This window comes from Sorex fumeus, unplaced genomic scaffold (assembly GCF_029834395.1).
Source record: "Sorex fumeus unplaced genomic scaffold, SorFum_2.1 ptg000075l, whole genome shotgun sequence".
In the NCBI taxonomy this organism is placed as follows: domain Eukaryota; kingdom Metazoa; phylum Chordata; class Mammalia; order Eulipotyphla; family Soricidae; genus Sorex; species Sorex fumeus.
In genome coordinates this window covers 6,787,987-6,813,219 of record NW_026606132.1, presented here as the reverse complement: position 1 = coordinate 6,813,219, position 25,233 = coordinate 6,787,987, and the positions used below count along the sequence as shown (strand labels likewise).

At 48.5% G+C, this 25,233-nt stretch overlaps 1 protein-coding gene across 1 annotated transcript in view; it reads right to left on the bottom strand.

Annotated features, from left to right (window-relative positions):
- The window catches only part of SLC9A6 (solute carrier family 9 member A6), a 96,178-nt gene extending 86,881 nt beyond the window's left edge, over positions 1 to 9,297 (bottom strand). The window contains exon 1 of the mRNA XM_056130273.1: positions 8,900 to 9,297. Coding sequence (XP_055986248.1) covers positions 8,900 to 9,239 — 340 coding nt within the window. The 5' untranslated portion in view covers positions 9,240 to 9,297. The remainder of the gene's footprint in view (positions 1 to 8,899) is intronic.
- Positions 9,298 to 25,233: the final 15,936 nt, after the last annotated feature.

Genomic DNA, 25,233 nt, shown 5'->3' with positions numbered 1-25,233 from the left:
ATAAATATTTCTTCACTTCTTTTGCTTTTTATACCGTCTGTAGAAGTACTGCTGTACTCTCTTTTGCTTTTTGTACCATCTGTAGAAACACTGCTGCGAGGGAGTGATCACTTTTCATGCTTAGTTAGCTATCCTGACAATTTTCACTAAGGGTGATTCACTTTTTCGGCTTCTTAAACAGCTAGGCCAATGAACCAAACGTTGGGGTGCCTTTGATATTGTGTTTGGAGCTAGAGCAAATTAGGCCACATCACCATCTAGAAACGAATCACACTGGCAATTTAATCGGTTTTTAAAATCCTGCCTTCTCAAGAAGATAAAGGGGACTTTTTAAACTGCATTTCCCCCAAGATTTAGGGAAGTAATTCGACCTCAGAAATAAAGTGATTAGTGGACTACAAATTCGAGTTCGGGATCTTCCTAGCATAGGGGGCCTTTCTTCTAGAACTCAAGCTGAAAAATTAAGGTCTTAGACTATATTAACTAATGCAAGAGCTCTGGGGATGTAAGAACGGCTAGGAAAGGTAAATGATGGTAACCAGGACTAGAATCCTCCAAAATACATTGTCCCATTATATCTCTCCCCAAACTGCACGGGGGCGTTCCAAGGCTGTCAGTGACTAGTCCCCATCACTCACACCGACATATGGAACAGGCTTGGTCCAGAATCGTAGGACTGAGGTTAAGGAGCTTGTGCTGCATGTGTCCGACTCTGGTTGGATCCCTAGGGCCACAGATGGTTCCCTGAGCACAGAGTCAGGAACAGCCCCTGAGCTATTGGCCCAGGGCCAATAGCTATTGGCCAGGTGTGGCCCCCAAAGGAAAAAAAAAGAAAGAAAAGGGAAGAAGGGAAAGAAGAGGAGACAGGCTAAGGAATGCCAAGTGGTGGCAAACCAACCTCAGATCTGACTCCTAGATAAAACTCTTTTACATTCTATTCCACAAGAGAACAAGAGATCTTTTTTTTTTTTGAGAAAATTCTTTTTCCTTGAGAAAATACCAACATTGGGGCTAGAGATGTGGCTCTGAGTTAGAGCCCAAGGGCTCACAACGTGTGATGCCCTGGGTTTGATCCCTAACACCCCCACAAATAGACACACAAAAGTGAGGGAGTACCTTATTGCTGATATGTGTGTGTATATATACACATTTATATATGTGTATATATGTATGCTATATACACCTTAGCATTATGTATGTTTTTCTCTTTTTTGAAGTGCTTGGGAACCGAATCCAGACTATAACACATGCAAGGTAAGTGACCTACATCCCAGGATCCATCATATTTTATTAACTGAGTGGTGTCAAGAAATGGGCCGGGGCAGGAGAGTTATTTCAAGTGCTTGCTTTACATACTGATAACCCTGGTTTGGTCCCTGTTACTGCATATGGTCCCCTGAGCACTGCCAGGAATGACCCTGAGCACAGAGCCAGGAGTAACTGCAGGGCCCAAACCACCGCCACCCCCACCCCCAATAAAAAGGGAGGCCCAGGATGTAACTGAGAGGTAGACTGCATGCCTCAGGATCACAAGGGTCAGGATTCCATCCCTGCTATCACGAAACAAGAAGCACTCTCTTTGCCCAACTTCCCTCCCCCCAGCCGCCGATAATAAGGAAAAGAGATGCAATCAATATTCCCACTTTACTTCAACCCAAGAGTAGCTAGATGAAGTCAATGATATCAGTAACCGAAAAGCAAGTGTTTTCAGAGGCAATTCTAAGTTGTCCCAGCCCTCTGCTGAAAGTGCATCTGCATCTTGACTTACAAAACCGAGCAATTAAAAGCATTCCAAACCCACATCCCAGATTCCAGTCAGGGTGCTTAATTTCACTTCCTTCACATTTCTTCGAGAGCTCTCCTGCTCTCCCTTTCTCTGCCCACACCCCACACCACCTCTGGTTCTGTGGTCACACCTGGTGGTTCCCAGGGGCTCTGTGCTTGGGAGGTCACTCTCGGCGGTTCTGGGACACTCGTGCAGTGCCAGGAAGAATTGATCCCAGGATTCCTACATGCAAAGCATGGAACTGGCTCCATGAAAGGAAATTAGAGAGAGGAAAAAGAGAGAGAGAGAGAATAGGAACTATATGGGGCAGTGCTCAGAGGCCATTCCTGGCAGTGCTCAGGGGAATATGAAGTGCTAGGAATAGAACCCCAATACCTTCCCATGCAAAGCATGTGCTTCACATACTCTCCCCAGTCCGCTCTCTTTTTCTAGAGAACCCAACATTCTTCCTAGACTGAAACTCCTCCCTCATTAAAATATCTTTTAAAAATATATAGTCATTGGGGCTGGAGTGATAGCACAGCAGGTAGGGCATTTGCCTTGCATGTGGCTGACCGGGGTTCAATTCCCAGCATTCCTTATGGTCCCCTGAGCACTGTCAGGGGTAATTCCTGAATGCAGAGCCAGGAGTGACCCCCGTGCATCACCGGGTGTGACCCAAAAAGAAAAAAATATATATGGAGTGATAGCACAGTGGGTAAGACGTTTGCCCTGCACACGGCCGACCTAGGTTCAATTCCTCCACCCCTCTCAGAGAGCCTGGCAAGCTACCTAGAGTATCTCGCCCACACGGCAGAGCCTGGCAAGCTCCCCATGGCGTATTCGATATGCCAAACACAATAACAGCAAATCTCACAATTTGTTGTGAGACGTTACTGGTGCCCGCTTGAGCAAATCGATGAACAACAGCAGGACAGTGCTCTCATGGGGGTGGTGCTGCCAGCAGGCCACCCTGTACCTGAAGGGTGAAGTGCATCAGCAGCCCAATGGTGCCTTCAGGTTTCTTGATACCCCCAAATTGCCGCTATGCCTCTGGCCAGACCCCAACAACTTGGGACCAAGGTTTCTGAGAAATTAAACGGCCAAAAGTTAGGTATGTGGGAGCCACACCCACAAACCACCTCTGGCTCAGAGATACAAGCTCATTCATCAGCTTTGCTTCAGAGATCCATAAATAAATCTTGAAAAAGATCAAAAGCTACAGTTAATCTTAGACCCGCGGAAGGCTGAAAAGACCAGGGTAAATCGGGGGAGGAGGCAGGTCAGCCTGGTGCCCACCCAAGCAGAACCCCTCTGGCGGCCCCTTGCTCCCACAATCCAAAATCACCAACATGGCCAAGGCCAAACTCCACCAGCTCAGGAAGAACCTCACTGAGATATTAACCTGCTAAAAATTCGAGTATGCAGGTTTTGTGCCTGAAATCTCCAGGTTTTCTCGGGGTCAGGATGGGCTACCACCCATCCCACTCCCTATACTCCTGGAAGCACCAGCAGTCAACCCACAAAGCAACCAGCACCACTATGGAAGCTCTACTGCTAGCCTTGCTTCAGAGATCCGTAAATAAATCTTGAAAGAGATGAAAAGCCATCATTAATTTCGGAACCACAAAAGGCTGAATAGACCAAGGTAAACCAAAGGGGGATGGACCAGCCTGGTACCCACCCAAGAAGAGCCGTGGGCAGCCACTAGCTCGCACAATCCAAAATCACCGCCATACCCACAGCCAGACTCCAGCATCTCAGGCTGGACCTCACTGAGATATAATCTGCAAAAAATTCAGGTATGCAGGTTTTGTGACTGAAATCTCCCGGGTTTCTTGGGGTTGGCATGGGCTACCTCCACCTACTTCCCTATAGTCCTGGAAGCACTGGCAGTCACCCCCAAGAACCAACTCCAGCACCACCATGGAAACCTTTCTGCCGGCCTTCCTTTAGAGACCCATAAATAAATCTCAACAGAGATCAAAAATGGTAGTTAATCTCGGACCCGTGCAAGGCTGAACAGCCAGGGGTAAATCGGAGGGGGTGGGTAAGCCTGGTGCCGGCCCAAGCAGAACCTCCAGCAGCTGCTTTAAAGCTACCTCAATCCAAAATTGTTGCCATGTCCCAAGCCTGACTTCACCATCTCAGGAAACACCTCACTGAGATCTAATCTGCTGAAAATTCAGGTATGCAGGTTTTGTAGCTGAAATCTCCAGGCCTTTTTGGGGTTGGGATGGGCTACCTCCCCCGACCCTGTAGCTTTGGCAGGCACATCCACACCCCAAAGCTGCCAACCAGTTAAAAAGCTTCTCCAAGTTGACCTTCACAATAAAAATACTAAATACCCTGAATAAACATGATGACCTCTTAGTACCTGTATTACAAACCATACTGCACAAAAGGAGAGAGAGAGAGAGAGAGAGAGAGAGAGAGAGAGAGAGAGAGAGAGAGAGAAAGAGAGAGAAGAAAAATGCCTGTCATAGAGGCAGGCTGGGGGGGAAAGGGGAATGGTGGAGGGAAACTGAGGGACGTTGGTGGTATGAAATGTACACTGGTGGAGAGATGAGTACTGGATTATTATATGATGAAACCTAATCATGAATAGATTTGTAATGGTCTATCTCACAGATATTCAGTAATTTTTTAAAAAATTAAGGGGAATCAAGACAATTACAAAATTAATTACGTAGAAGACAAAACAGCACTGTAGCACCATCCTCCCATTGTTCATCTATTTGCTTGAGCGGGCAACAGTAACGTCTCCATTGTGAGATTTGTTGTTACTGTTTTTGGCATTTGAATACGTCATGGGGAGCTTGCCAGGTTCTGCCCTGCGGGCGGGATACTCTTGGTAGCTTGCTGGGCTCTCCGAGAGGGGCGGAGGAATTGATCCTGGGTGGGCCGTGTGCAAGGAAAACACCCTACCCACTATGCTATAGCTCCAGCCCACAAGACAAGGCAAACTATATGAGGTCAAAATGTTAGAGTCCTTCCAGTTCAGAAAAAAATAGTTATCACTTATTAGAGATCAACTACTGAATTGACATATTATTTCTTCACACAACAATCCTATTATCACTATCTCCAATTTACAGATGACAGTATAAGAAGGTAAGGGCTTTGTCCTAAGAACATTCATGGCTACTGGCAAGGTGGGACAGAATATAAGTCTGACTCTAAAAGCAGTCCCGGGCGGGGGGGCGGGGTGGTTGACAATCTATGCTGGGAGTGTTAAGAGCTAAGAATGAAGAATAGGTTTCACATTTTAAAAAAATTCTTTTTCTTGGGGCTGGAGCAATAGCACAGTGGGTAGGGCGTTTGCCTTGCACACGGCCGACCCAGGTTCGATTCCCAGCATCCCATATGGTTCCATGAGCACCGCCAGGAGTAATTCCTGAGTGCAGAGCCAGGAGTAACCCCTGAGCATTGCTAAATTGACCCCAAAAGCAAAAAAAAAATTCTTTTTCTTTTAGTTACTGGGCCACACCCGGCGATGCTCAGGGATTACTCCTGGCTTTGTGCTCAGGAATTTACTCTTGGCAATGCTCGAAGGACCATATGGGATGCTGGGAATTGAACCTGGGGAGGCTGCATGCAAGGTAAATGCTCTAGCTGCTGCACTATCACTCCACCCTGGGTTTTGCTTTTCTGGATGTTTGTAAAAGAAAATGCAACCAGAGACAAAGAAGTCCACATGACTCACAAGGATACTATCTGGCCTTTCACAGAAAAAAGTGCAGTTATCTCATCCAAAACTTCGCACTATCAACAACTACATCAGACTCTATGTACTGGAAAAGGGCATCTGGGATCAGTTTCTTTGGTTACCACTATCATGATCGAGTGGCATTTAACCAAATTTAACATGTCATGTTCTTTACTTGGGGGGGGGGGGGGGTTAGACATACGCAACAGTGCTCAGGAGCTATTCCAGGGACCACATGGTATATAGAGTATCAAACCGGGGACGGCCACAGCTAAGTCTCAGGCCCCGGTGCCATGTTCTAAAACTCTGGGTCATGTAACTTTTAACAGATTTATTTTAAAGTAAAGTTCTTGCAGCTTTAGTACAGGGTGGTTTTTGTTTGTTTTCATTTTTGCTTTTTGGGTCACACCCCGCGATGCACAGGATTACTCCTGGCTCATACACTCAGGAATTACTCCTTGCGGTGCTTCGGTGACCATATGGGATGCTGGGAATCGAACCCGGGTTGGCCGCGTGCAAGGTAAACGCCCTACCCGCTGTGCTATCACTAGTACAGGGGTTAATGTATATGCCTTGCATGCAGGTGAAGTGGTTCAAATCCCCAGGCAACATGGCTGCCAAGAGCAGCCCTTGAGGCTCCCAAGATAGAGTGGCCCAGGTCAGCCTGAGTACCACAGGGCCTTTGCAGCATAGCATCTTGTGTCCTGACATGGAACTACTGCCCATTTGGTAAAGAATCACCATGAGAAGGCCCCTGGGCGTCCGCCTCCCGAGCGCCTCTTGGGAGGCCTAAATAGTAATAGCAATCAATTTCTTTACGATTTATTTTCAGTGTTTGGTTTCCCTTACACAAGGCCGACCTGGCCAACCCAGGTTCGATTCCTCCGCCCCTCTCGGAAAGCCTGGCAAGCTACAGAGAGTATCTCGCCCACACAGCAAAGCCTGGCAAGCTCCCCGTGACGTATTCGATATGCCAAACACAGTAACAACAAGTCTCACAATGGAGACGTTACTGGGCCTGCTTGAGCAAATCGATGAACAACGGAAGGACAGTGCTACAGTGCTACCTACATCATATCCCCAGGACTGTGTAAAGTTCTTGGGCAAAGAGGGGTAGCGAGGGGGAAAAGTTTAAGAAGCCTGCTTTAAATGACCTGTCGACCTAAGGAAGTAAATTCCTTGAAGGCAGGGACCTCTTCACCCCTTTGTGTTTTCTCAGCATGATACAAAGCCGAGTGATTGGGAAATGTCTGTTGAGGGCAGAGTGCATAAATCACCCACAGGACCCATAGATATATTACCTAGATATGAGTGGTTAATGTGGTCACTCACACTTGAGGGTGATTGCAAGTAACATGTCAAATATAACCCCCACCAAAAACAAACAAAAAAAACCCCTCACAATATATGGGCTGGAGCGATAGCACAGCGGTAGGGCATTTGCCTTGCACGTGGCCGGCCTGGCGGAGCCAGGTTCGATTCCTCAGCCCCTCTCGGAGAGCTAACAAGCTAACAAGAGTATCTCGCCCACACAGCAAAGCCTGGCAAGCTCCCCGTGACGTATTCGATATGCCAAACACAGTAACAAGTCTCACAATGGAGATGTTACTGGGCCCACTTGAGCAAATCACTGAACAACGGGAGGACAGTGGACAGTGCTACGGTGCTACACAATATATGAAGACCATCTAATATGCCTAAATGCGAAAAATCACTGGGAGCAGAGTTCTAGGCACATAGGTTGGGTATTTGATTCCTGTAAAAATGAACAACACTGGGGCTGGAGCGATAGCACGGCACGAAGGGCGTTTGCCTTGCACGTGGCCAACTAGGGTTTGATTCCCAGCATCCCATATGGTCCCCCGAGCACCGCCAGGAGTAATTCCTGAGTGCAGAGCCAGAAGCAACCCCCTGAGCATCGCAGGGTGTGACCCAAAAAAGCAAAGGAACAACAAAGCCCAAGCCCCTGCATTTCCTGAATTCCCACCACGCACCTTCCCTTGCTTAAGCTTACAAGGCCAGTTCCAGGCAGAAGTCATTTAGTCCGAATGATGGCTGGCTGGGGTGCCTGGAGGCCTGTGTGGTCTTTTTGCTGTGTGCCAAGGTGGCTTCTACCTACCGGCCAGCCTGGGAAAGGAAGCCCGGCTTGCTTCTCCTGGCCTGGGAAAGGAAGCCCGGCTTGCTTCTCCCGTTCAAGTCTGTTCTATGGGGAAAGAATCTGGCCATTCCTCAGAAAGTACTTGGTCCCGTCAGCTGTTTGGACCCTCCGGGTTGTTAACTTCTAATTCTCAGCCTGCAGCAACAAGAATCTTCATTTTCTCTGGGAAGGTTGCAATGCGGTTCAAACTGCCCCTCTGGCCTCTCTCGGCCCAGGTGGCCTTTCTGACCTTTGGCCTCACCCCCCACCCTCACTTAACAAAAATGTTAACTCCTGAGAAAGCTCAACCTGAAAGCACTCCAAGCTCCAGGAACTGACCCAGGAGTAATCAACGTGCTCAGAGCCTTCTGGCCCGCAGCGACCCCCGGAGACACACCCGCCGGGGTCTAGGGCATCTCCAGGAGGTTCTTAAAGATTGCTCCCACGGTCCAGAAGGCTGGAAAAACCCTTAAGTGTCTCCCTTGCTGCACTAGAATCGCAGAGTTTAACCACACACAACCGATCCGATCCCTACGAGGAACACGGGAGTGGGGGGGGGGGGGGAGACGGGGACAATCAACCGAGACCCTCGTCCAAGCCGGCCCGGAGCCTTGGGGGGCTCCATTCGCCTTCCGGTTTTCGCTGGGCGACGCGGCTGTCTTCGCGTGTCCTGCTCAGCGCAGGACCAAGGAGACAGGGGACCAGCTCCAGGGGGCCTCTGCCACCGCCGCACCCCCCCCGCCCCCAAAGAACGCCCCCGATGGAGAAGCGCGACACAGAGACTGGCGCAGCTTGCAGGGACCTTTCGATCATCGGACACCCCGGAGAAAAGGATGGCTGGGTCGGCATCTCCTCCCCGAGCCCCCCGGCTCACCCGAGACACCGCACCCACACCCTTTCCATCCAGCGCCGGGTCCCCGCTAGGTGGGCAGAAGCGGGGGGGGGGGGCTGGGGGCGAGGGGGGTAAAGGGGGTGGGGTCCGGGAGATGAAAGGTGTGCACAGGTCGCCAAAGGGAGGATGGGAGGCTGAGAAAAAGAGGGCGAGGTTTGGAGAGGGCAGGAAGCGAGGCAAAGAAACGGAGGGGGGGGATGGGGGGGGCGACACGCGGCAGAAAACGGAGAGGGCGGGGGCAAGGCAGGGGGAATCACAGGATGGGGAGGAGAGGAGGGCACGGCAGAAAAAATGGAAGGAGATCGCGAGTGGGAGCCCGACGATCCGGAGGCCCCGGGTGGGGAGGGGACCCGGCGAGGGGAAGACAGCTCGGGGTGGGTGGGAGGGCGCACTTGCCATAAATCATAGCCAGGCCGGTCTCGTGCAGGAAGCGGGCCCGGCGGTGCTTGAAGAGCCAGATGGTGAGGATGGTGAGGGTGAGCAGCAGGATGAAGATGAGCAGGTTGGCGCTGTCCTGCCGGTGACTCTCCTCGGCTTGTTTCTCCGACACGATCTCTTCGTCCACGACGCGCGCGGCTTCGCCGGCGCCGTCCGCCGCCCGCACCCAGCCGCAGAAGCCCACGGCCAGGAGCAGCCAGAGCGGCCGCAGCACGAGCGGCCGGGCCTGGGGGCCGCCGCCGCCGCCGCCGCTGCCGCCACGGCGAGGGGGCACCAGCGACCAGCCGCGACGAGCCATGACTCCCCCGGGCCCCCCGGGCCCCGTCTCCGCCGCAGCCGCCCGCGGTCGCACCACTCCCCGAGGGCTCACGGGAAAGGGGCGGGACCCGGGCCCGGGAAGCTGTGGCGGCCGCGCTGCCGCCGCTCTTAAAGGGGCCGCCGCACTCCCGCGGGCTCGGCGGCTTTCGTTTCCGCCTTCCCGGCTGGCTGCTTGGGCTCCTTCAGCCCCTCCGCCTTGGAGGGAGGGTGTGGACTCAGGCGCTGCCAACTAGGGAAAGGTCCTCGACTCGAACCCACGGACTTCTGGCCAAGATCCCCCCCCCAAGACACACACATCCACACAAACACACACACACACACACACACACACACACACACACACACCAGTCACCCGCGTCATCAAGTAGCGGCTTTGTGTACTTGGATCCTATTCTTGGAGCTCTCCTGGGGAATTGGATCTTTCATAACCCATCTCGATATTGTCCCCCAGTGTCTCTTAACTGGATGAGAAGTTGTCCCCCTTGGCATTGGCCTAGATCTTCCCCTCTTTTGCAATCCTCCTTTCTGGCCACACTGGGAAAACAAGCCAGTAGTAGTCAGTGGAAGGATGTGATGAAAGGTAAAAAGTATGTGACCACATGTGGGTCTATATGTTCCAATTTCTTTACTTGTAATTACCCGGAAAGAAATCATCCCACAGAGAAAGTCATCAATGTGGCAAAGGGGATTCAATCGGGTTGTACTCAAATTCTCACCAAACGGAGGGATGGGTACTGGATCATTGTATAACTGAAACTCAAGCACAAAAATGTGTAAGTCTATAACTGTACCTCATGGTGTTTCACTAATTAAAATTTTTTAAAAATTCTCACCAAACACTCGCCCTCCCTTCCTGAAGAAATCAATTTGGGGACTAGGGGGAGAGTGCAATGGGTAATGGGTGAGGCGCTTGGCTTGCTGAAGGCTGACCTGGATTCCATCCCAAGCACTACAAGGGTGCCTGAACACAGCCAGGCATAAGTTCTCAGCACTCCAGCTGTGATCCCCCAAAACAAAAAACAAACCAGTTTGGAGCCAGGGATATAGCACTTGCCTTACCTGTGTGACGACCTGGGGTTTTATTGCAGTACCTCCAAACATGGTCCTCTTACCGTGGTCCCCCATCACCTCCAAGGGACCCTTGAACTGGGGCCATCACTCCCCAGGAATGACCCTGGAGAAGGAAGTTGCCCCCCACCGCACCACCCCAGCACAGCCCGGTGTGGCCCCAAAACCACAAACAGAAAAGTCTTCTCTCCTTTCTACCTTGTCTTAAAGCACATTCCCCCTTGGCCTGAATGTCACGTTTGACACCATCTTTCATCTTTCTTTCTCAAAGAGTGTCTCTCTGTTCTCAGCCTCCCACCAGAATTTTCACAGTTCTCACCTTACTGAGAATAGTGGGCCACTATTTCAATCACCTCTTCACTCTGTGTGGGTCTTTTTTTCTTTCCTTCTTCTCTCTCTCCCTTCCTTCATTTCTCTTCCTTCCTTCCTTCCTTCCTTTTCCTTCCTTCCTTATTTTTCCTTCTTCCCCTTCCTTCCTTCCTTCTTTCCTTCCTTCCTTCCTTCCTTCCTTATTTTTCCTTCTTCCCCTTCCTTCCTTCCTTCCTTCCTTCCTTCCTTCCTTTCTTTCCTTCTTATTCGAGAATTTCGAATTTCTTTTTCCTCAACATAAATGAACTACAAATCCCCAGCCCTGCTATACCACCCTCCCTTCAAGTCTCTCTACCATGATGAGGTGTCTTATGAATCTCAAATGGACAAAAAAAGTTCTGTGTAAGATTGTTACCCCACCACACCCCGCAAAGCACATATTATTTCTCAGATTTTTTTCCACACCACCCATGGTAATACTGTCAAAACAGTTTCACTCATTCAGCCTAGAGTTTCTGATTTTCAGAGTTTTCATCATATATATATCACAGCGGTAGGGCGTTTGCCTTGCATGTGGCCGACCTGGTCGGCCCAGGTTCAATTCCTCTGCCCCTCTTGGAGAGCCCACCAAGCTACCGAGAGTATCTCGACCGCACGGCAGAGCCTGGCAAGCTCCCCGTGACATATTCGATATGCCAAACACAGTAACAAGTCTCACAGTGGAGATGTTACTGGTGCCCGCTTGAGCAAATTGATGAGCAACAGGAGGACAGTGCTACTCAGCATATATATATATACACACATACATATTATATATATATATATATATATATATATATATATATAACCTAGCAGGGCAAGTGATAAGACAAGTGACCTTCAGGAATGTCAAGCTTTTCTAGTGTGGATGCAAACCCCAATAACCAGCTTTAAGTTCTACGAGGATAGTGAGGTAAACACACACACAAACAACCCTACACAAACATACATACACACCAACACCACCACCAAATAGACAAACCTCCCAAACAAACTAGAATGGTGTTCAACTCCAAATTTTGTCCCTTTTTGAGCAGGAGGTGCCCCAGTAACCCCAAGCTCATTCTCTCATTCTCGCCTTTCAGTTCCTCAGGTTTTCTGTACCTTCCCAGGAAGCCTCACAACCGCCCCACCCTTCTCCCCTGGCTCCAGCCTGTCCACACTGCCTTGTTCACACATGGCTGGGCTTCCCAGAGTCGAGTGGGGATCCTTTCCAGTCCCCACCCCCCACACAATCCCTTCCCCCTTCCCCACCCCCAGAGGACCTAGCGAATGATTTGGCCTGTTGCTTCAGCCTAACCACCCACTCACTCCCAGGCTGTTTTGTCTTAACACAAAATCGTGTTCATTCTCCTTGTATTCCGGGGGTGGGTGGTGGGGGATGAAAGCAGTTGCTGCCGGGCATGTGGCTCCGTGGTGGGGCACATACCTCGCCTGTGGAGGAACTTAGATCCCCAGCACTGCCAAAGTAACAAAACAAAAGTGGCTGTCCCGGAACATTAGCTCAGTAGCTTAGAATGCTTGCCTTGCAAGCATAGTTGGGAGTTCAGTCCTCGAGGGGATTGCCACCTGTGCCCAGTGGGAGCCTCTCAACTCAAGCAACTCGGCTGGTTTGAGATTGACAGCTGGACTGTCTGTGATCTCTGACACTGCAAGTGATTTCCAGCTGTGCTTCAGACAGAGGGTGTGTGTGTGTGTGTGTGTGTGTGTGTGTGTGTGTGTGTGTGTGCGCGCGCGCACGCACACGCGCACTCAGGCAGTACAACAAAGACAACTAAAAGATGCAATGACAACCCCCTGGGAAACACATATGTGTGCACTACTACCAGAATGTGTACATATTCAATGACTTTTTTTTCACTTTTATTTTTATTACTGAAGTTGGGAATACACCTGGCAGTGCTCAAACATTATACCTGACTCTGTAAGCAGGAGTGATCCCTGGCTGTACTTGGGGGAACATATGCGGTGCTGGGGATGGAACTGGGGGTCTTCTGTGTTCCAGGTGAACCCTAGCCTTATCTCCTGTACCATCCTGTACCACAGCACCCCCAACACCACAGTTAAAGGCCTGCAGCCCCCACTGAGTGGCACAGCCAAATGTGCAAACCCAACAAAACTGATGGAGACGCTGGTAAGCACCACAGCTAAAGATGTTTGAGCCTCACAGCCAAATGTCTGTGAGTCATTGCAACGCCAGTAAGAACTATAATGGGAAAGGAGGATTCATAAAGAAATAAAAAAATTTAATAATAACCATATTCTTTGTTTGGTGCCGGCACAGCAGAGCCTGGCAAGCTAGCCGTGTCGTATTCGATATGCCAAAAACAGTAATAATAACAGGTCTCATTCCCCTGACCCTGAAAGAGCCTCTAATACGGCAGCATTGGGAAAGACTAGTAAGGAGAGCCTGCTAAAATCTCAGGGCTGGGACAAATGGAGATGTTACTGGTGCCCGCTTGAGTAAATCGATGAAAAACGGGATGACAGTGATACAGTGATATTGTTTGGTGCCAGTGATCAAACCCAAAGCCTTATACATTCAAGGAAATGTTCTACTGCTGAGCTATAGCCCCAGCAGAAATAACACAACTTCAAAGGTTCAGTTAGGGCTAGAGAGATAGTACAGGAGTTAAGGCACGTGATTTGTACATGGCCTACCCTGGTTCAACCTCAGCATCACGTGGGTCCCCGAAGCACTATATGATGCAAGCACTGGAGACCCTCAAGTACTTGTGGGATGACCTGGGTAATCCCAGACACCCCAGGGTCAGAGCAGCAGTGTGTATTTGGACTCTCGTATTGAACTACTGGCCCAGTTGGCTGCAAATCCCCAGGAGGGCACCACAGGTCTCCTGAGCACCACTTGGGAGACCCCCCCATGAAAAAAAACTTGCTAATAACCTGCACACAGGTAGCAAACATTTTCAAGTTCCAGACTCTAGCCTTGTGTACATAACCCCCAAAAAATACTTAGTACACACCCCTCTCCCACTCCCTACACCCCAAAGCAACCACTCTACAAAGAAACGAAAGATGCAGTTACTCTACCAAGCAGATCAATATGCAGGTTTGGGTTCCACTCAAAATGTTCACCTTGGAGCCAGAGAGATGCTAGTTCAGCAGGTAAGGCATTTGCCTTGCATGCGGCTGACCCGGGTTTGAGCCCCAGCACTACATAAGTCCCCGAGCTCTGCCTGATCAGTCATCAGGCAGGATCCCTGAGCACAGAATCAGAAGTTGGCCCTGAGCATTGCCCAGTGTGGGCCAAACAGCTTTTCCAGGAAATAAGAATGTATACTATCCTCTCAACCCAGTATACTTCATGCTTCCTCCAGTTTCTCTCATAACCACCCTCCTAGCCAATCCCTGTCTACTTCACGAGCCAAGTATTCAATCCTCTGAGCAGATATGCACACACATGTTACTTTGCTGGTAAATGAATCCTGCCCTGAGCGTTACATGCTCTTACTGCTGTTTCAAATAGAGACCTATACAGATAGCACAGCTGGTAACGCACTTGATTTGCAAGCACCCGACCGGGGCTCTATCCCTGTGTCACATCAGGGACATAGAAGCAGGAGTAAGTACTGAGCACCACTGGTTGTGGCCTGAAAAGAACAACAATAACAACAACAAATCAATTGAGGCTGAAGTGACAGTGCTTTATATTTGGTCTACTCCCCTCGAATCACATAGGGTCCCCCAAGGGGTGATCCCTGAAAATTGAGCCCTGAGCAATGCTGGATGTGGCTCAAGTAGAGGCTGTTCATTTCCTCACCACCCAATGTTCCAGTGTTCCCCCCTCCCCTCCCCCCCAAACACACACACTTACACACATACTTCTTATGCCCTGAATCACATTCACATGCTCTCAAGGAAGCAGCGTAGGGACTCCCCACTCTTGTTCCTCCACCCTTCACTGAAACTAACACCCTCTCCTGGCTGCCACTATTTACTTCCTGGTCTCTCCCACACACTGATGGAGGCCCTGCGAGTTCAGATCACAGCTTCCTCTACGCTCATACTGACAAACCTGGAATTCCAGCCTGTCCTCCTCCTTTCTTGGAAAAAAATCCAAGCAACCTTAAGAAAATCGTCCTCACCTTCCTTTCTCCTAAAAACTGCCTAAATATGTCATCGCTACCATTCTTCATTGTTTCTTCCCTATTATCCCACACCCCTTCCCACCCCAGCTTCTCTGGATGACTCAGTCTTCACTCGAGGGCTGGAGCTGCAGTGTAACAGGCTGCGTGTTTCCTTTGCCTGCAACTGGCCTGGATTCAATCTCTGGTGCTGCAGGGTTCTCTGAGCACTGCCAGGAGCAAGCGTGGATCCCAGAGCAGGAGGCAGCCCCTGAGTACAACAGGGTGTGGTCCCAAAACAAAAAATGAAACTCCCTTCTTTTCATCACCAACTTCCTTCCTCTTCCAGAATCCACTCCAATAATCAATTCTCTTCTCTGTCTTCAATACTTCCTTCTCTACTCTCTCTCTCCTTTTTTTTTTTTTTTTGCTTTTTAGGTCACACCCAGCTATGCACAGGAGTTACTCCTGGCTCTGTACTCAAAAATTACTCCCGGCGGTTCTCAGGGGAACATATGGGATGCTGGGAATTCAACCCCAGGTCAGCCGCGTGCAAGGCAAATGCTCTACTCACTGTGCTATCACTCCAGCCCCCTCTGCTATCTCTTTCTGATCTTTAAAAACACTTGCAGATTTCTTCTATATGAAATAAACGTCTTCTACTACAGCACTATTCACTATTTTTCTCTCCTCTTTTCAGATAAGCTTTTCCAAAGGTTTATCTACATCCTCCCTCCTGCCCCTACACCAAAACAAGGAATTGCACTCTGCTTGCCATATGTAACTAGCTGCCTCTTTTGTATGGCCTGAAACTGAAAAAGAATTTTGCTATAGCTTTGTTTGATGGGCACACCCAGAAGTGCTCAGAGTTTACTCCTGGCTCTATGCTCAAGGATCACTCCTATCAGGACCCGGGGGGGGGGGGGGAACATATGGAGTGCAGGGAATCAAACCCAGTTCAACAGTTTGCAAGACAAGCACCCTACCCGCCGTACTATCGCTCCAGCTCCATATTTTACATTTTTATGGTTAAAAACAATCAAAAGGGGCCAGAGTGATAGTACAGAAGGTAGAACATTTTCCTTGCATGCGGCTGTCCTGGGTTCAATCCCCAGCAACCTAGAGCACCTCAGGGAAGAATTCCTTAGTGTAGAGCCAGGAGTAACCCCTGAGTATTACCAGGTATGGCCCAAAAACAAACAGAATGCAGTCATGCTTCACTTAATAATGGACACAGGTTCTGAGAAACATATCATTAGGCACTTTCATTATGACAGTACATAGATTATACTTACAGAAACAGATGGTGTGGCCTACTGCATGTCAGTGCCACATGGGATAGGGGTCACTATCACATATGGAATCCACTGTTGATGGGAAATGTCATTAAGTAACACCCAGTATCGAGGCTGGAGCGATAGTACAGTGGGTAGAGTGTTTGCCGCATGCGGCCGGACCCAGGTTCGAGTCCCAGCATCTCATATGGTCCCCTGAGCACTGCTAGAAGTAATTCTGAGTGCAAAGCCAGGAGTAAGCCCTGTGCATTGCTGGGTGTGACCCAAAAAGCCAAAAAAAGTAACACCCAATATGTACATATATAATATGTGATATACTATATAATGTATAATATATATTATTTTATATTATATGCTATTTTACATTATATTATGTATCATATTCATCATGTGTTATATATCATATTTATATTATATATTTGGTTTGGAGGCCACACCAAGTTGTGTTCAGGGGCTATTTTCAGTGAAAGGACGAGGATCATTCCCACATGTGCTTGGGGGACCGTGCGGTACTGATCAAATCTGGTCCTCCAACGTCTAATAAATATTCTGTGTTGTGTGAAAGTGATATGAAATTCACACTTCAGTGTCCGTCAATATAGGTAAATCGGCACCACGAGCCAGTACAGGAGCACCATGGCAGTGTGTTTAGTTATTGTCTACTGCAGCTTTGCAAACATGGCCTCAAAGTCTAAATTTTCATTGGGAGAGCAACTGCAAGGATGAACCTTTAGATTCCAGAGCCCGCTGGAATGAAAATGTAAATTCGAATTCATAGCAGCATCTTGTGCTTGCCTTGCAAGCAGGGACCCCGCTTCAATCCCCAGCATCCCATATGGCTCTCCAAGCCTGCTAGGAGTGACTCGAGTGTAGAGCCAGGAGTAATCCCTGAGCACCACAGGGTGTGCCCCCCAAAACAAAGTCATGGCAAAACATCTAAAGTTTGGGCCTGAGAGAAATCTCAAAGGGCTGAGCATGTTTTGCAAAACAAAGGCCCAAGTTTTAGCCGCAGCACCACAGGACCCCTGAGTATTACTGGGAGTAATCACCAGGTATCACCAGGGATGACCCCCATCAAAAATAATCTAGGGGCTGGAGAGATAGTATAGCAGGGAAAGCACTTGCCTTGCACACAGCGGACCCAGGTTTCATCCCTGTATCCCATCTGGTGCCCTGTGCATTGTCAGGAGTGATTCTTATGGCAGAGCCAGAAATAACCCCTGAGCATTTCTGGGTGTGGCCCATAAACCAAAAAAAAGTCTAAAGTTCATTTCCAGGAATGTTATGATATAGGAAGGAAATATGAAAGGCATTTATAGAGCTTGAAGCAGATTACTCTCCGTGGATGTGATCAGACAACAAAAATTTATTTCTAACGGTTTGGGAGGATGGAAATCAAAATCAATGAGCTGATCAACTCAGTGTCCGGTGAGGGTTCTCCTCCTGGTTTGCAGATGGGTACCGTTTCTCTGTTCTCACAGGACAGGCAATTCCATTGTCTCTAATAGAAAGGCAGTAGTGTGGGATATCGGGAAACTTCCACTTCTAGCACGACCTATAGTTTTCTGCCTTCAGTTTTCTCATCTCATCTTACTGTATTTCCTTTCATTGCAGAGGAGGTAAGGAGGAGCACAATGGAGAAAAGCAGGGTTAAGAGCAGGTCAAGAGTCCAGCAGGGCTAAAAAGTCTGGCGGTACACAAAGATCCCTCAGAGCAACTTTGGTCTTAATTATTGTTAGTTCAACAGCCTTTGTCCCTCATGGAGCTCCAGAAACTACCGCCAGAGCCCATTCATCTGCGGGTCAAGAGAGAAGGGGCCAACTGCAAAACCACGTATGTGTTCAGAAGATACTGTTTAGGGGCTGGAGCAACAGCACAGCGGGTAGGGCATTTGCCTTGCACGCAGCCAACCCAGGTTTGATTCCCAGCATCCCATATGGTCTCCTGAACACCGCCAGGGATAATTCCTGAGTACAGAGCCAGGAGTAACCCCTGTGCATCACCTGATATGATCCAAAAAGCAATAAATAAATAAATAAACAGAAGATACTGTTTAAAAACCAAATTCACAGACAGGGGAGACAGCTCAAAGGTTTGAAGTGCATAGTCATCATGCAGGAACCCCAAATTCAATTTGTGGCACCACCTGGGTTCCCAGAGAACTACCGGGGTGACTCCAAGCACTGAGCTGGGTACTGCCATTTGTGGACTAAAAACCAAATAAGAATTTTAAAACCCCAATCCACAAATTTAAAGATCAAATTGGCTTAACTGAAATTACTGCAGAATGGAGCAACATCTGGTTTAGCAAGCAGAAGGAACATAAAGAGTAGTAGAAACAGGGGCTCGAGTGATAGTCAGGAGTAAGCCCCAAGCGTTGCTGGTTATGGTCCAAACACTTTTTGAAAAAGAGTAGAAGAAATAATGGAAGGTTTATAAAGGCCACAAGAAAATACTACTTCAGGTAAAGGGGCTAGGAGCAGGATGTTGGGGCACTTATTTGACTTGCATGCAGTAGACCTCAGTTTAAATCCCCAACACTACATATGGTCCCCTGATCACCACCAGGAGTGATCCCTGACCATGGGGTGTGACCCCAACTCCCCCTAGCCCCACAGATATATTTCAGGCAAAGTTCCCTTCATCAGGAGAAGACAAAAGTCTTGCTATGTTGATTACCACACGGTTACAATATGGATCTATAACTATACAGATCAAGGAATTCCAAATTAATTGGTTCCTGATGATATTTTGTTAGTGAGGTTACACCTGGAAGTACTCCCAGGTCTATACTTGGGAGTTGCTCCCGGCATGCCCTGTTCCAAGTGTCACGTGGTGCTGGGGTTTGAACCCGGGCTTCCTGCCGGCAAAAGAGCCCCTTTGAGCTATCTCCCTAACCTCTAAAATAATACCTTTGGGGAATGATTTGAAGCCCAAATTAGTTTAGGTATTAGATCCGGGTGGGGATCCAGTATGAATGACTCCACTTGGAGTTTGTTTTGGGGGTTCCCCTTTGTTTTTGCTTATGAACATTAAGCAACAGACATGCCGCTAAAGAACTCACCACGGGCAACAGAGGGAATAATCTATAAAAGTTGCCTCCAGATGTACCTCTTGGAATGACTCCAAGATCACCTGATGCAAAGGAATCGGCAGATCGATGGCAGGACTGCGAGGCCTGTGGATAGGAGATCGTTACTCAGCGGTGTGTCCATCTTCTCTTTCTCCCACCTCATTTTCTCTCTACTTCCCTGCCCGTGCCAGGAGTCAAACTCAGAGCCTCATTGACTAGAATCTTGTTCTTCCACGGAGCTATAGCGCCCTGCCCTAGCCCCCTTCACCCTTACTTCCCTTACAATAAAGTCAATCACAGACATGCAAGAAGGCCTGGATAGGGTCAGAGAGATAGCTCATGCTATACATGCAGGAGGCCTGAGTTTGCTCCCTCAAACCACATGGGCCTCCGGCCACCACCAGGAGTGATTCCCCTGTGTGGACCAGGGCATGTCTCCAAAGCACCACCAGGTGTGGATTCATAACCCGACAAAAGGCCTGCATAGGAGTTGGAGCGATAGCATAGCGGGTAGGGTATTTGCCTTGCATGCAGCCGACCCGGGTTCAATTCCCAGCATCCCATATATGGTACCCTGAGCACTGCGACAAATAATTCCTGAGTGCATGAGCCAGGAGTAGCACCAGTACATCACCGGGTGTGACCCCTGCCCCCAATAAAGGCCTGCATAAACAGAAGCAACAGAAGTGAATCAATAAATCCATCTTCAGTTTTTTCCTCTCTTAAATGCTCGTAAAACTTAACTTAGGGGCCAGAGAAATAATACAAGTTTTAAGAGCATTTGCCTTACCCTGATTCGCTCCCCATCATCCCATACATGCTCTGATCATCACCAGGAGTGACTCTGAGTACAGAGCCAGTAGTAAGCCCTGAGTACCTCTGGGTGTGGCCCCCCAAAACAACAAAATTAAATGCACTGTAAAGGTCACCACACTTTATAGAATACTCTCAGCCTGAAACAGGGACCCCTGGTGTAAGTACCCACAGTTCCCAGAGATAATTGTAATCTTCTCCTTCCTGAAGTACTGCCATATTTGGCTTACATGTTTACTATGCTACAGGTCACTGGAACCTTGATGATGGCTACCAGGTACTACTTTTTCTCTAGTGACAGCATCTATTGCAAGGCCTAACCAAACTGAGCAATCAAGAAAATATCAGTGATGGTCTCTTATTTTTAATTGAGTATCAAAGAAGTGTCCATGTTTGGAGATTGCATTAAGTTCCCTTAAAGACGCTGGTTCAATTCAAGGGTAAACTCTTCTCCCTTGAACACCTATCCTCTGGCTTGTCTCAATATTTCTTTGCTTGGTTGTTTCCACTCTGGGGAAATCGATGTTCTCCCTCAAACATGTACTTCTCCCTCTCTCCCCTAAAATCTTTCTAAATAATTTTGAATAAAAAATTCCTTGTTCCACATCGCTAGTTGTCAGGAGATGCAAATCAAAACAACAATTAGATGTCATCTCACACCACAGAGACTGGCACACATTCAAAAGAACAAAAGAAATTAGTGCTGGCATGGATGTGGGGAAAAAGGGATGCTCTCTCACTGTTGTTGGGAATGCTGACTGGTCCAGCCCTTCTGGAAAACAATATGGACATTCCTCAAAAAGCTAGAAATTGAGCTTCCATATGACCCTGCAATACCACTTCTGGGAATATATCCCAAGGGTGCAAAAAAAGCACAGTAGAAATTACATATGCACCTGTATGTTCATTGTAGCACTGTTCACAATAACCAAAATCTCAAACAACCCAAGTGCCCAAGAACAGACAACTGGTTAAAAAACCTTTGGTACATCTACACAATGGAATAATATGCAACTGTTAGGAGAGATGAAGTCATGAAATTTGCTTGTAAGTGGATAGACATGAAGAGTATCATGCTAAGTGAAATGAGTCAGAAAGATAGGGACAGATATAGAAGGATGCAGTCATGTGGAGTATAAAATAGCATAACATGAGACTGACACTCAAGGATACATGGGCCAGGAAGATTGCTCCACTCATGAGGCAGGAGAAGGCAGCTGGGATAGAGAAGTGATCACTAAGTCAATGATGGTTGGAAGGATTGTTTGTTGAAGTCATACAGTGGAAGATCTTCACAGCCCCTGTGTTTTGGTTTATTTCTGTGTGGCAGTCACCCAGCACTGTTCAGGAGTTACTCCACATTCAGTGGTCTGGAAGACACTCCTGGCATTGCTTGGAAGGAGTCATGCAGTGCTGGGGATCGAACCCAGGTCTCCTACATGCGAAGCCTGTGCTCTGGTCCATTGAGCCATCTCTCTGGTTCTCCCCTCAGCTGTTTACTTATTTTTTGTAGTTTTGGAGCCAGCCGCACGCAAGGCAAAAGGCAAAAGCCCTACCTTCTGTACATTTTACCCTGACCTCTGTAGGATAATGTTGTTTTACCCTTCCTCTCTGGCCGCTGGGAGCTTGTGTTTGTTGATTGCCCCCCAACCTGTCAATTACCTTTGTCTCCTGACCAGACTCTGACTTGTAAATATTGTCTTTCTTCTCTCCTTAATGTCCTTTGCATGGTTATTCCAGAGCAATTGCTTTTTGTATGGATATAGGAAGACAGGTAAAAGACAAGCTTCCCAGTGACTTTTGGCAGAAATGCGTCTGGAGTTCACATTAGGTTACCAGCACCATGCCATCCCAAGTGGGAATAGGTGCCGTCCTTCCGCCTACTCCCCCTGGCAGCTTGGTTGCCGCCATCTTCCAGAGGCCATTGGACAGTCAGGTATGGGCCAAGCAGTGACGAGACACGTGGGGCCTCATGGGATGGGGGTGGAGCCAGCCCTTGTTCTCCCCTGCCCCAACGAGACTCCAAGTCGCCGCCCACGAACGGCTCCTCCAGCTACTGATTAAACTGCTTAATGTCCGTGATCCCAGAGACTCACAAATGAATCTTGGAGCCCAGTGACTTTTTGGCAGAAATCCCTCCAGATTTCATTATTAAAATTTCAGAATTCCAAAATCACGTGGCCGAAATAGCAGTCACGTGACATCATGTGCTATTCATAATCAGCAATAGAAGACAATTTGTCTAATGTTGCCTTTTTGGCAGGTCTGAGTGTTGGGGCAAAATCCCAAATAATAATGATGTTCCTGGTGCGGAAATATTGAATGTAATCATAGTAGAGAGAGAGTAATATAGAAATCATCTGCCACAGAGTAGGGGGAGGATGCGGGATGGGGGATATACGGAGGGTTTTGGTGGTGGAAAATGTGCACTGGTGAAGGGACAGGTGTTACATCATTTTATGACTGAGACTTAAACCTGAAAGCTTTGTAACTGTTCTCATGGTGATTCAATAAATGTATGTATGTGTGTGTGTGTGTGTGTGTGTGTGTGTGTGTGTGTGTATATATATATATCAAGCTTGTGGCTTGGGCTTGGGAGTTGATTGAAACCAGATAATAATTACCTCCTGGACATCTGCTCTCTCAACTTAAGTCTCAGTTGCCCTTACTTCCTAGATCCCCAAAAATAGGGTCCCGGCGAGGAACTGGATGGACCCAGGGGAAGCGGTGAGCTAGCTACCCTGGCATCGAAATGGGCCTGACCAAAGTGCCCTAATACTTAACTATAAGTTAAGAGCTTGGCCACAGACAAATCCTGTTATGATCCAAAAGTAATAACTAGGTTTGGACCCTGCAGGGGTTAGGAATGATTGATCTGGCCTGAGCACTGTAGTCTGAGTCTGTGGTAAGTTGTCCCCAGGAGAGTCATCCTGTAAGCCTAAAGGTGTCTATTACTGTGTCAATACAGAATGGTAAATATTAGGAAGGAGAATTAGTAGTAGCACTGTCCTGTTGAGTTTTCCCTCCCTGCCCCGACCAGGGCTCCGGAAGCCAAAGACCTCCAGAACCAGCCACCACCATGCTGAGACCACTCTCCACACGCATGAAGGTACCAGCAGAGGAACAAAGGTATGCGGGTCCTGGGGCTGAGATCTCCAAGCCTGCTTGCATCGGGGCTGAGCATCCTCCATCCAGATCCTCCATATTCCAGTGGCAGGGGTCACACCCACCAACTGGCTCCCTGGCGCCATGTAATCCCATTAATGGCCAAGACCCAGAGACTATAAAACCCAGCTCCCGGAAGAGAACGGCGCAGAGTCTCCTGGCCCTGCGTCTGGCTGTCCTCGCCGGGGCCCCTTGGAGGGGAGCGGGTTAAGATTTCCCTCCCCACCCCGACCTGGGCTCCAACAACCGAAAAACCTCCAGAACCAGCCACCACCATGCTGAGACCACTCTCCACATGCATGAAGGTACCAGCAGAGGAACACAGGCAAGTGGGTCCCGGGGCTGAGATCTCCAAGCCTGCTCGCATCAGGGCTGAGCATCCTCCACCCAGATCCTCCATGTTCCAGTAGGCAGGGGTCACACCCACCAACTGGCCCCCTGGCGCCGTGTAATCCCATCAATGGCCAAGACCCAGAGACTATAAAACCCAGCTCCTGGAAGCGCGGCTGCATTTGCGGCCACGTGATATCTTATTATCTCATGCTTACTTTGGACAAACTGGCAGGCTACCGAATGTAATCTGCCCACACGGCAGAGTCTGGGAAATTCCCCGTGGGATACCCAATATGCCAAACACCAGTAACAATGATGGGTCTCATTCTCCTAACCCTGAAAGAGCCTTGAATATGGCACTTTTAAAAAAAATCTCAGGGCTAGGACGAAGGAGATGTTACTGGGGCCTGCTCGAGGCAATCGACGAATAACAGGATAATCGTGATCGTGATCGTGATCAACTGTCCTCCTATCATTCATTGATTTTGCTCGAGTGGACCCAGTAATGTCTCCATCATGAGACTTGTTGTTACTGTGTTTGGTATATCAAATACGTCACGGGTAGCTTGCCAGGCTCTGCTGTGCGGTCGAGATACTCTCGGTTTGTTTGCTGGGCTTTCCGAGAGGGGCGGAGGAATCGAACTCGGGTTGGCCGGGTCGTCCGTGTGCAAGGCAAACGCCCTACCCTCTGTGCTATCGCTCCAGCAAGAAGTAGAATTAAAGATGTTAATCAAGTTGCAGGTCTAAGGAGAGGAGAAACACACCTTAAAAGGACTGTTTTGCCCTTGTGTGCTGCAGGTGGTCGGGAAGACTACACAAACATTTATATCATGCTTCCCGTAGGGAGGTGTGGTTGGGGAGGCGTGCTGAGAGGATATAAAAGAGCGGCTGCGGGAGAAAGGGGGATTGAAAGAAAAAGGAGAGAAGAGGAGAGAGACAGCAAAGAGAGAGGAGACAGAAGAGGACAGGAGATTGAGCGAAACAGCAGAGACAGAGGAGATGAATACAGCAGGAGGAAAGAATTGTAAGGTTAGAGAGAGACACAGAGGGTGAGGGTTGGAGAGAATTGGCAGAGACGAGATTGAATAAACAGCAACTAATCAGCAACCAGCTTGGCCCTCGTTCTTCCTTCATCCGTCAAAGGCAAAAGCCGTCCTGGGTGGAGAAGCGGCTCAAGAGCACCGAACTGGGGCGGCAAGAGGGAGCCGCCCGGAGAGCCTGCGATCATCCTTTCACGTGTAATCCCCGAGTGAAGGGCTTACACAGCGAGCGCACAGGAGTTTTTTTTTTTTAATGTAGGAGTACTGCTATTTATTCAGTCACTGATTAGCTGATTGAATTGGGCATGAACTCCACCTTACTTTTTAAAATTTTTTTATAATTTTATTTATTGAATCACCATGAGAGCAGTTACAAAGCTTTCGGGTTTAAGTCTCGGTCATACAATGAAATACGCGTCCCTTCACCAGTGCCCATTCTCCACCGCCAAAAACCCCAGTATACCCCCATCCCACACCCTCCCCCCAACCTGTGGGGCAGATTACTCTCACGTTACTCTCTCTCTACTTTGATTACATTCAATATTTTGACACCAGACCCACCATTATTATTTGGGATTTTACCCCAACACTCAGATCTGCTGAAGAGGCAACAGTAGACAATGTATTTTCTATTGCTGGTTATGAATAACATATGATGCTGCGTGACTGCAGTAGTGGCCGTGCAATTTTGAAATTCTGAAATTTTAACACTTAAATCTGGAGGGATTTCTGCCAAAACCTGCTGGGTTCTGAG